General features: G+C 35.4%; 1 protein-coding gene across 1 annotated transcript; it reads left to right on the plus strand.

Annotated features, from left to right (window-relative positions):
• Nucleotides 1-542: 542 nt before the first annotated feature.
• Nucleotides 543-9,878, plus strand: LOC132047851 (notchless protein homolog). The gene is made up of 13 exons (XM_059438832.1): nucleotides 543-800; nucleotides 1,877-1,958; nucleotides 2,064-2,153; nucleotides 3,599-3,724; nucleotides 4,987-5,114; nucleotides 6,580-6,779; nucleotides 7,012-7,075; nucleotides 7,598-7,708; nucleotides 8,922-9,059; nucleotides 9,175-9,317; nucleotides 9,397-9,451; nucleotides 9,531-9,587; nucleotides 9,671-9,878. The coding sequence occupies exons 1-13, from the start codon at nucleotides 636-638 to the stop codon at nucleotides 9,752-9,754; spliced, it is 1,443 nt and encodes a 480-aa protein (XP_059294815.1). The 5' UTR covers nucleotides 543-635; the 3' UTR covers nucleotides 9,755-9,878.
• Nucleotides 9,879-12,192: the final 2,314 nt, after the last annotated feature.

The raw sequence follows: 12,192 nt of genomic DNA on the forward strand, positions 1-12,192 counted from the left end.
GGGATCAAATGAATGCGCATTCTCTTTTTGGAAAGCGAAGATATACTTCTAACCTCTCGGTAACCAATGATCGGGCGAGGCGTAAAATTATTTAGTTCGGGTTTTTACGGTAAAAAAGACGACAGGATTCCTGATTATTCAGACCTTAATCGAATCATATGTACTAGTCAGTATAATCTCGTATAATCGCCTATACTCCACGGGGATTAGGATATTAAATTTAAGATTTCATTTATCCCTGTTTAGTTATTAGTATTAGCTAACACCATATAAAATTCATATCAAAATCGTAATGTTATCTATCACATATAGAACGTTAGATTATAATGAGAAATTGATATAACTAGTCGCCCACCAAATATAAATTTTTATTGTATATTAATGTATAATATACATAAAACATACGATTTTGATACATAACCGTGTATATATTTGACTAGAGAATGTAATTATTCCGGCTGACCGGCTAAATGGGTGAGACTTGAAAAATCTTAAGGATCCAAGTGAACATTTCACAAAGCTTAAGGTGTGTTTGGTCAGTTTTGATAATTTTCAATAGTGACGCAATTTTTAAACCCTACTAAAACCTGTCTTTGAGAGTCAAAACTGAAAAGCAGTGTTAAGCCAGAAAATTAATGGCAGAAACGATGGAAGTGGAAGTGGCGGCAAGAGAAGCAACAAACAGTGTAATATGTCAGTTGGCTGACCCTGAAGGCAATCAATTGGGTGCTGCTCTTTATCTACCTGAAAACGCTGGTCCAAAGGAGCTTAATCAAGTCGTTAATAAACTTCTTACCAATGTAAGCGTTTTAGTTATTTTCAAGTTAGTTCCATTGAAATGGAAGTTGAGAATACTGATAGGGATATATTATCTCATTTAGCATTCTATTATAAGGAAAGAGAACTTGTAGTGTCAGTTATGTACATCAAGTTTTCTTCTTGCACAAAAGTCTTTTATCTAGCCTCCTTTCATAGTTCAAGACAGAACCTTTTAGTTGATATTTGGATTGAAATTAAGACTATGGAAGTTACAAAACAGTTTACACTATTTGATAATGATAACTTTCTTTTAGCATTCTGTAATTAGGAAAAAGAAAACTACAGTTATGTACACCTAGTTTACTTCTTGCACAGGATTTGTGAAAAGTCAGGTCTTTAAAGATGAGAAGGAGCTTTTAAGTTACCCTTCAATAGAATGAATTCGGTAAGGATAGAGTAGGCCCTATGGTCGATCAATGACCACGAAAGCTGTGCTCGACGCTCTCTTTCCTATTCCACTTCGCTAAGTTGTCTTTCCCTTTCTTGCTGGATGACTATAATGGAAAAAGATGACGACTACTCCCAGTCTCTTGTCAATCCATGCTGATGCTAGAAGAGCTATTCCCGCCGCCCACCCCAAAGACTAACCGCCATCCTGCTCGAACCTTTGCTGATTGAGTTATATAGCTGACTAATCTAGCCTCCTTTCATAGTTCAAATAAAAAAATGATTACTCCCTATGTCCATTTTTAATTGTCCACCGTACTAAAAATACATGTCTTTTAATTGTCCAGTTTAGCAAACCAAGACAGAATTTATCATCAAGTTCCTTATTTACCCTTACTATTAACTATAATCATTTCCCAAAACATTGAATTTATTATATCCAAAGGGTGATATAGTAAATTACTCCTTAAGGGGTGTGTGGTGTGCCAAGTCAATATGGACAAGTAAAAATGGACGGAGGGAGTAATAAATAAGGATATTCCAAAAAATTATCTGCACGAGTTAATGTAATGAAGGAGCTAGTGCTGAATACGAGGAATCGTGGTATTAATGACCATTTATAGAGCGTCAAGTTTCAAGCTGACTTGTAATTATGTTTGGAATTTGTCAGGAGGAGAGGTTGCCTTATGCATTTTATATCTCAGACGAAGAGTTGGTGGTGCAGCTTGGATCATACTTAGAGAAAAACAAAGGTAAGTTGTATAGGAGAAGTGTAATGTTATGGAGCTTATTCGTGACTAACGAAATTGTTTATTTTGCTAATTATTTATGGGGATACTTTGGTGAATCCATTGCAGTGTCTGTGGAGAAAGTCTTGACAATAGTTTATCAACCACAAGCAGTGTTCCGAATCCGCCCTGTCACTCGTTGTTCGGCCACAATTGCTGGTACAAGATTATTCCACTTATCTTGTCATTATTGTACTGAACAGCTTCTCCTTGTGATTTTTTTTTCTCTGGTAAATTGATACTGCAAAAAAAAGAACTTATATTGTGGGTTAGTTAGGTGGATCTGCAGCACGGGCTGATTACTTTGAGTAGTTACTAATTTAAAAATTAACACTGTGTTTGATTCCAAGAAGGGAACTGGAAGAACGAAGTTAAAGAGCGTTTAAATTTGACCACCCTGGATGGAGTGATAAGGATTTATTTATTAGTTGTTGGTATAGATAGTAGGGAAACAAAAAGAAGTGCTTACGAAAGGTTGCTATGGTTGAGATCCTTAACCTCCACTTTATCTCACATCTTCATGTATTTCCTTATCAAACAAGAGGAAATCCATAATTCTCCTCCTTTTACCCCAATAATGAGAAAGATAAAAGTCCTCCTCTTTTACCTTTTTCCTCCTACCCCTTCACCTTTTAAGCCAAACCAGACATAGAAAAAGATAGAAAACAAGTTGCCATATCGTTCTGACTACCAGTGAGGACGTCCATAATGTATGTTATTTGCGTGGAAGGTAAGTGTTGATGACATTGGATTCAAGCCTCATTTCTGATGGAGGTGTGACTGTTTTTACCGTCACTTGTCTTCTTTCTCATTCTAACAACTTTTTACAATTTATGTCCTGTTAGAGGGAAGATATATTGGTGTGCTTCTGTATATTGGCAATTTTCGGTTTATTCAATGTGATAATTCCTTAAAGTGTTTGACTGGTAGAATTAAGCTTTGAGTGAATAATTGCACTATCTTCAATGTGACAAAATTAGGTCTGCTTGAGCTACGGTTTAGATCTGTGGGCTCACAAGTGCAGAATGATTCCTAGAGGAGATCATTTTTTCATTTCTTCCCAAATTTGAATATACTTTTCTTGGAAAAAAGGTTTTGAAGATTAAAAAAGAAGTGGGTGGGGTTTGGTTTCCAAAAATATTGGAGTTTTAATATGTTTTTGAGGAGTTTTAATATGTTTCTGAGTGATGGTGAAAACCCCCTTGCATGAACATGAACTTCTATGCTTGGTGTGTTCTACAGTCCACCTGAGACTGAGAGGCATTTGGTTCCTGTAATAACTTATTTAGTCTTGTTTGTCGATGATCCACAACCAATTCATATGCGCTTACCAAAGGCCTCTGCCCTTCCATCCCAAAAAATATAAATTTGTATCAAATTCGAACTAGTAACTAATCCCAACATGGAAGTACTGAAAAAACTTCATATGCGCTTCTGTTTATGGACTGACTGAGTGACCTTTCTCGGCTTGTCATTAGCTGTATTTTGTATATTTTTGCCTAGTGTTATATTCAATTTTTCTTTTTCTTTATACTTGACAGCTGCTCATCTCACACTGGGACCTTCCCCATTTGCTTTATTCATTGTGAGTTTTGTGCTTGCAGGTCACACTGAAGCTGTACTTTCAGTTTCCTTCAGTCCTGATGGACGACAGTTGGCGAGTGGATCTGGTGACACGACAGTTCGTTTGTGGGATCTAAATACCCAGACGCCATTGTTTACATGTCAAGGTTTGAATCCTGGTTTTATAGCAGTCTCAGCTTTTGACTTGTCATCTCATATACATAGCAACTGAGTGATAAAGGTCTTGAAGTATTCTGGTTTGAATCCTAGTTTAGACACTGCTCATTTATCATGCATCTAGTCAGATGATATTGTATGTTAAGTCTCTGAAGTGGTCTGGCTTTACCAAAAAAAAAGTCTCTGAAGTGGTCTGAACATTGGATTGTGAGAAGGTCATTAATTTTTCTATAAAGCTCTGCTTATTCTATTCTTCTTCCGCACACAAACCATCTTGTAATTCTTCTAAACCATCTGAAGGATTGTGAGAAGGTCATTTCGATTTTATTTTTTTCCTTTCTACTTCTAATTCTTCTAAAATAGCGTTCATTTGTTTTTGGTTCCACTTGATTTGTGTTTGGAATCTTGACATCAAAGAGCATTAGTGCAAAATTTTGGGTGATATTACATGCTTAACAACTAATGGCGAAGAATATTTAAGAATCAAGATGAAACGAATTGTACATGGATACACAATCAAGGTGAATGGTCAAGAGGATGAGACGATGAAGGACGCATGGGCGATTGTGAAGGAACCGAAAAAGGAAATGAAAGCGAAAGCATGACCCAATTATTGTTTAACCCCATTCACAAAGAAGTTCAAACCTTAAATCACTTTGTTCGAAAACCATCTTGAATGCATTGAAAGGACCAAAGATGAAAAGGGGGTACTTAACTACTTGGATGGTCGGAGTTGAGTCAACAATAACGACATGCATGTCAAAATCCGATAAAGAAATACGTTGAAGATAAATCAAGTATATGTTCCTCCACCTTGCAACATCAATCGCCAATTGATAGAAGAAACAACGAAGCAGACTTCAAAGAATACCGAATTAGGACCAAAATCTATCAGAACAAATATCCAAAACCAGCAATCTCCGAGAGAGAACTGAAGCAAAAATGGTGAGAGAGAGAGAGAGAGAGTGATGAAAGAGAAGCGAAAGAAAGAAAATTCTAGAATGAAACGAACGGACTGTGTTTACAAGATGAATACAAGCGTCTTACCATTTGCTCCTAATCCAATTCGTATTTACGTGAATACCCTTCTTCGTACACAAAGCTTCACTTATTAATAGTTTAAATAATTCTTTCAATGTTGCTTGTTCCCATTGCCAAAGTAGCCGAATCATGGTCTTACCAATATTTCCCTTTATCTGTTTAATAATGTCTATGAATAAATTAGTGACTATATATATCCTCTTTGTTCCAGGTCACAGAAATTGGGTTCTTTCTGTTGCATGGTCACCAGATGGAAAGCATCTTGTTAGTGGAAGTAAGGCCGGAGAACTTATCTGTTGGGACCTTCAGACTGGGAAGCCTTTAGGGAATCCGCTTACTGTAAGTCATCTCAGGCGTGTTTTCGTATAGTTGTTGAGATTGTAGAACTATGGATTTTGATGTGTTTTTGCCTGCTGGGCTTTTATGGGTTAGGATCCTTGCTAAATCAGCATTTTCTTTGTTAACTGCTCTCTATTGTGTCTTAGTTACAATAAATCCTCATAATCTTCTTTTTTCCAGATGAAGATAGATTACAGATAATCTACTAGCAGTGAGCTCTACAGTGTTATTAACGTTTTGTTACTTGTCTGTACAAACAATGTATCTGTAGAAGGGCTGTCTATTCTTCTTCTTTTTTTGTGCTAAGGAGACCCACTTACTAGTTGGGTTGAATATTGTATAACTTGTATGAAGTGATAACAACCAAATTCAAGGAAGTAATGAATTCAATGAACATACAAGAACTAGATAGAAAATTAGGGAGAAGAGATAGGAATAGGGATAGATTGAAGAAAGAAAGGATAATCTAATAGTTGAAATTAACATTCAATTACTAGATTTAATCCATGGGAGAAGAGAATTGAACTCATACATGGAAATCCTTACCTAGGAGAATCTAAGAGAGGTCCAATGGAGAGATACAAGGGTTCTTCCCTGTACACTCACAAGGTGCAATCATTCAAATTCAAACATAACTAATGAACTAAAACCCTTATGGCAACTATTTATACTAAGGGTTACATATGACTATAGTAATTACCAACAATACCCTTATGCTACAACTTAGAATAAGGTAAATGGGTTAACTAAATATTCTAAGTTGGTTTGCTCCTTGTAGGTAACTATTTAAGCATGTTGTGCGTCTTCAAATCCTCTTGGATGGATCTCTTGAGGTTCCTCGAGCTCTTGAAAGATGTTCGAAAGTCTCCAAGCTCATGACTCAAGAGTGTGAACTTGAGAGTTATCATGAATTGAGCATTATTGCCCATTATAGGTGGTATTATTGGCTAATGTGCTTATGTTTGTTGGTATCTAAAATTTGGAGTTTAGGTGAATCTTTAACTGAAGCACACAAAGTAGATGTCATAGGATATATATGCATAATTTGATTAACCATTGATTTCCTTAGTTGTCTTTAAGACTTGTGTCTGCAATGTCAAATTCAGATGGTTGCTGAATGGTGCTCAAGTGGCTGAGTTCAAACTTTTCATGTTTCCTTTTTAATTTTGATATTATCTTCTATTCTTATTTCTTATTACCTACATATATGCCTATGACGATATTCAAGTAACGAGGCCTTAAATGTAATTGAATTAAGAAACTACTCATGGGCCCTCTATTCTGCCTTTTCTTGAGTTACGTCGTAGCTTTTTGTGTGACATGCACGTCTTCCGTATGTTGGTTTTGTCGAAATAATTGTGCCTGATGGCCAAAGTAACAGGCTCACTTTAACTTGTCGTACTGCTTTGTGATCTGTTCAAAAGAAATTCTTTGAAGAGTCTGATCTCAGCTTACCATGTTGCAGGGCCACAAGAAATGGATAACTGGTATTTCTTGGGAACCTGTACATCTCAGTGCTCCATGTCGCCGCTTTGTAAGTGCAAGTAAAGATGGCGATGCGCGGATATGGGATGTTACCACAAGGAAGTGTCTCATTGTCCTCACTGGTCATACACTTGCAATAACCTGTGTAAAATGGGGTGGAGATGGAGTTATATACACTGGGTATATTTCCTTATAGCATTTCACTTTGCAGATTGTTGTCATTTATGTAGTATATTGATCTCTATGGAGGCATCAACTTACTGTGATTGGATTTGGTGCACAGTCCTCTACTTTTTGTGTGTGGGAGGGAGGTGTGTACAGAAAGAGAGAGAGAGAACAAGCGGTTGAACTCAATTCTTAGTTTATGAATCTTCGATATGGTGTTAGTAACAATTGTTAGTTCATATTCCAGATCTCAGGACTGTACAATCAAGGTATGGGAAACCGCGCAGGGGAAGCTAATACGTGAATTGAAGGTGAAGTCTATAACTTTTGATTATTGTGGGACTTCTCAACTGCATGACTGTGACTTGTATTACTATTAATCACCTGTACTCAGTGAGGTTGATATGAGCTTGGTGGCCTTTTTATATTTCCTTGAGATCCCGTATGAATCAATCCACCCCCACCCCCTCCCCCTCCCCCAAACCTCTGAAAACTAATAGAAACGTAATGGACCAAGATGAGGGTGAGGATTGAATCTGCACCTTTAGGATGTTAGGAGCTCTGATACATTTTGATCTTGGTATGTCTCTTAAAAGATATGGCTTTTGATCTTTTCACACGTTAAAATTGGATTTCTGTGATTTTCTATTTTGAACAATAGTATTTGTTTTATTAATTAAATTATTTACCTTGTCTAAAAAAACATTTGCATCCATGAAAAAGAATCCTTCTGTAGATTTATTGGCTATTGTTTTGTGAGCCAAATGGAGTAAGATGTCCTGGAAATTATGAGTAATTTCTTATTTATGCTCCTAATCTTTTATGCTAAGCAGGGTCATGGACATTGGGTAAATTCTCTAGCTTTGAGCACTGAATATGTGCTTCGAAGTGGAGCTTTTGATCACAACAGTAAACATTTTGCATCTCCTAAGGAAATGAAAAAGGTAATGTTTTGGTATTCCTAGTCCCAAAGCTTTTAATTTGCACTTTTTAAATTATTGCAAGGATTCACTTTTTATCAACTTTAGTTGGATTAGATTAAGACTTCCCCTCAATACATCCTTATGGAGATACTCTGCTTACTCTGCTGTGGAAGTGTGAATGTTTTTGTATAATGGAGTAACTCGAGAATTATGGTGAGGGTGAGAAGTCACTAGGAGGTTTGATGTTTTAAAGTATACAGGCTGAGCTCATCACATCCATGATCCATTAGGCTAGTTCAGTTACCTCCTCAGTGTGATTATCTGCTGCAGTACGTCATTGGTGAATAACTATGCCTCAATTCCAAGTGCGTTGGCATCGGCTATATGATCTTCGCTATCCATTTTGCCCCATTTGAACCCATTTCATTCCTATAAAAAAAATTAACCTCAGATAACAAGCAACTATTGTTCGGATTTCTTTCAAGACTAGAGTTGACTAAATATTCATTCTCAAAAAGAGTTGACCAAATATTGAACATAGTAATATTTTAGAGCAGCAGCAGCCTGTATACTTTTGAAATTAAGCAGCTTGTACAGTATTGTCTGCATCCTTTTTGAAAGAGTGTCAGCTTAGTACTTGAAACATTTGCGGGGGATGAGATTTTCTCTCAATTAAGCAACTTGTACAAGATTGTTTTGCATCCTTCAGTTGTACCTTTTACATTTGCCGAAAAGGTAAGTGATTGAAAAGATCTTTAATAAAGATGTCAGCTGGAAAAAAGTATCAACCTTTTCTTTTTAGTTTTGTTGATGATCAACACAAAATTAAGCTAAATAGTAGATACAAATGCTGGGGCCTCTCTACCTTACAGCGAAGAAGATATTGCTGTTTTGACTCGTGGAATCTTAACAGAAGTTAACAAAATCGGGTGTCTATCACTGAATTGGGTGTGCAGAGTTCGCAACTAAAGCTAAAATTAGTTTGAGGGCTGGGCTATTCTGAGACTTAATGTTCTTCTATCATCTGCTTTCCATTAATCTCCAACTACTGAGATTATCCACTCCTTTATCCCGTGGCTCTCGAAGCATCTCATATTCTCATTTAGCAGGAGGGGCAACAGTATACATCAACTAGAGGCAAAGAGAAAGAAAATATTTTATGCTATTTAGTTGCTTAAAAATTGTAATTTCTTCCGTCCTCACAGTACTTGTGTTGCTCTTGTTTCATCGCCAGGTAGCACTTGAAAGGTACAACAAAATGAGAGGCAATGCCCCTGAGAGATTAGTCTCAGGATCAGATGATTTCACCATGTTTCTATGGGAGCCTGCTGTCAGCAAGCACCCTAAAACTCGCATGACAGGTCATCAACAGGTTGACAATCTTTCTGTGTTGTGAAGGATGGGTTTCTCTGTGTTTATATGTGCTTTGACAGTGAACATAGCCTTTTTTGTTCTAATCATCGAGCCATGAATTCCAATTTTTGCAGCTGGTTAATCACGTTTATTTTTCTCCGGATGGTCAATGGATAGCAAGTGCCTCATTTGATAAGTCAGTCAAATTATGGAATGGTATCACAGGAAAATTTGTCACTGCATTCCGAGGCCATGTTGGACCTGTATATCAGATAAGGTTAGAATTTGCCGTAAAACTCAAATGTTCCATCATTTTTACAGTCAACCGTTAGTTACTGTCCTCATGTTTTGCACAGCTGGTCAGCCGACAGTAGACTACTATTGAGTGGGAGCAAAGACTCAACCTTGAAGGTGTGGGTTTGCATTTCTCTTGGTTCTTGTCCTTTTAAATGCAAGTCGATAAGAAACTATATATGTGTTTTCTATTTAGGTTTGGGATATCCGAACAAAAAAGTTGAAGCAAGACCTTCCCGGCCATGCTGATGAGGTAAAGCTTCCGCTATAGGCATTTCCGTTCAGCGTTTCGTTCTACAGAACTGTTAGATAACTTTGTCTATATGAACTTGGTAGGTTTTTGCGGTTGACTGGAGTCCAGACGGTGAAAAAGTAGCATCTGGTGGTAAAGATAGAGTGCTGAAACTATGGATGGGATAGAAACAATGAAGCTCTTGCTTTAGGCCCGAAAAATTCAAGGCCCCCAATTTTTTATTAGATATAAAATATGTAATTCACGTAACAATTACCGTTTTTATTTATGATAAGTAAATCTTTTTAATCATTTGTTGTCAGCCTGTTACCAATCATTAATCACATAGTTCTTGCTTTATGTAGTTTTTTAGGTATTTGGTTGAGGTAATTATACATGAAAGTGGTATATAATTAAAATTGCGGTCACGTCATGCTTATTTCATCTTGATTGATGATCACTGAAACTTAATTGAATCAATTTGCTTTTACAAGTTTGGCTTTCTAAAGTTTCTTCTTCCAAAGTCTCAATAAGATTCGTTTCAATCTAATCAAATCGTGAAACACTTAAAGATTGGAATTAAAAGCGTTAAGGTGAAAACGTGCAAGTTGGATTGGAATATTAAATACGGAAAAGGGTAAAAAAAAGGCGTTCGCATTGAAATGGCTTAAATTTGCTCTCTTTCTGATGGACTTCAATTATCTTCAATGCCATGTTTTCAGCTATTGGGCCTCAATTACTCTTTACGATTAAAATTACACTTCTTTTAACGAAATTATGAGATGATGTATGTGGGACTTTAACTAAATAGGTGGGAGGAGGATATTTCTAACCCGTAAATTCACATCAAGAGCAATTGAGATCCAATAAGTGCAAAAAGAACATGTTTAAACATTTTTCAATACGTTAAGGTATTTTTATCAAATCACTTAACGTTTTTTTCCTATGTAATACATTTGAAAATAAAATAGAAGAATTTTTTATTTTAAATTTATGGAATAGTATTATTTGTTGGCTTAATACATGAGTAACTCTTTAAACTTGTCAAGATATTCAATTTAGACACTTGAATAAGCCATGTTCCAATTGAAACACCTCAACTCCTAATAAAATGTTCCAATTAAACACTTTCGATTCAATTAAAAGATTGCGTGTGTTTTCAGTCATTTATTAGATAGTTAAGTTAACAATATAAAATATGTTATGTCCTTTTTTTTTTTTTTTTTTGATTTCCCATGCGGTGTCCCGTACCCGTATTGAGGCCCGACTAAATCTCGATTCGTGCTGGGTAGTCCCACATTGGGGAGCAAATGCCTCAATAACCGTAAAGCTCCATACATTTCCTATTTGAGGTTGATGCGTATAATCAATGGAGATGATATATTTTATATAGTTAACTATTTAAGAGACGAATGAAAACACACAATTTTTTAATTGAATTGAAAATATCTAATTGGAAAACTTTATTAAGAATTGAGGTGTTTAATTAGAACATAACTTAGTTCGAGTGTCTAAAAAATATATTCTCATAAGTTTAAAGGGCTCGCAATGTGTTAAGCGTTATTCGTTTAACTAGTTCAGCGTACGCACTTTGCGCGTGACCAAAGAGCGTACCTCATTTGACAACAAATAAAATAGAAAAAAAAAATTAAACTTACCTATGAACTTCGTCGTTAATCCATTGGTAAATTGCTTGTAGCTAACAAATTTCATTTCAAATACTGTTTTAATTTATTTAAAGTTATACAATAAAAGTTAAAGAAAAAAAAAGTGAAATTATGACAAAAGATGATTGTCGATCCTATTTAGCTAACTTGAGAAAGGAAGAAATCGATACCTCACAATTTCTGCTTTAGAAATTTAGGTCTGAAATTAGGCTTAATAGCCCTTAACTCATCTAAAATCCTAAATTTTAGTTTCGCCAAAAATAACTTAGTAATTATAATTATGATTTTATCCATGAAATGTAGATATGAATAAAATTAAAAACAGGGTATAAATTCTTGAAAATGATGAATGGTAATCCTATTCAACTACTTCAATAAAGGAAGAAATATTACCTCAGAAAAGTAATCTGTTACTCATTGTATATCAATTAATTGAACAATTTTGTACCTAAATATTATAAAATGACTGTTTAATTTGACCGAATGATAAGAAAGTCGCCATTATTCAAGAACACTGAAACAAACCAAAAAAATTGTTTATTATTGTTTTATGTTGATTTGCATGTCTTAGTCTTAATTTCGCAGGATGAGTAAACTATCATCCTATTTCAATTAACTCCTCCATTTATCCAATAAATTTTAAAATGACTCACTGTGTTATGTAAATTGAGCTCAATGAAAATACAGTTTTATTGGACAGTTAATTATTTTTCTAATACTTAGAACTTTAAAATCGACTACAATTTTAATTTTAATATTTTTTATTTGAACTGTAGTGTCCGTGCATTGCACGTGTGCGTCGTGTCAATATACAAAAAACGCATACAAGACAATCCATACGATGTGTTCCAACTTATAAAATAGGAACTTAAAACGTTGCAAGTTATTAAAACTGATAAAGGTTGATCATGTTAGATAGTTTGGTGCTTTTTTCACGTTTGTTAAAATAAAGCTCTAAA

The sequence above is a fragment of the Lycium ferocissimum genome, chromosome 1 (genome assembly GCF_029784015.1).
Source record: "Lycium ferocissimum isolate CSIRO_LF1 chromosome 1, AGI_CSIRO_Lferr_CH_V1, whole genome shotgun sequence".
NCBI classification, from domain to species: Eukaryota; Viridiplantae; Streptophyta; class Magnoliopsida; order Solanales; family Solanaceae; genus Lycium; species Lycium ferocissimum.

Bases quoted from the DNA above. Each gene is read 5' to 3' on its own strand.
- LOC132047851 (XM_059438832.1), top strand. From the start codon at position 636: ATGGCAGAAACGATGGAAGTGGAAGTGGCGGCAAGAGAAGCAACAAAC. The intron at 2,154-3,598 runs GTACAAGATTAT...TTGTGCTTGCAG, and splicing joins TTGTTCGGCCACAATTGCTG to GTCACACTGAAGCTGTACTT. The intron at 3,725-4,986 runs GTTTGAATCCTG...TCTTTGTTCCAG, and splicing joins GCCATTGTTTACATGTCAAG to GTCACAGAAATTGGGTTCTT.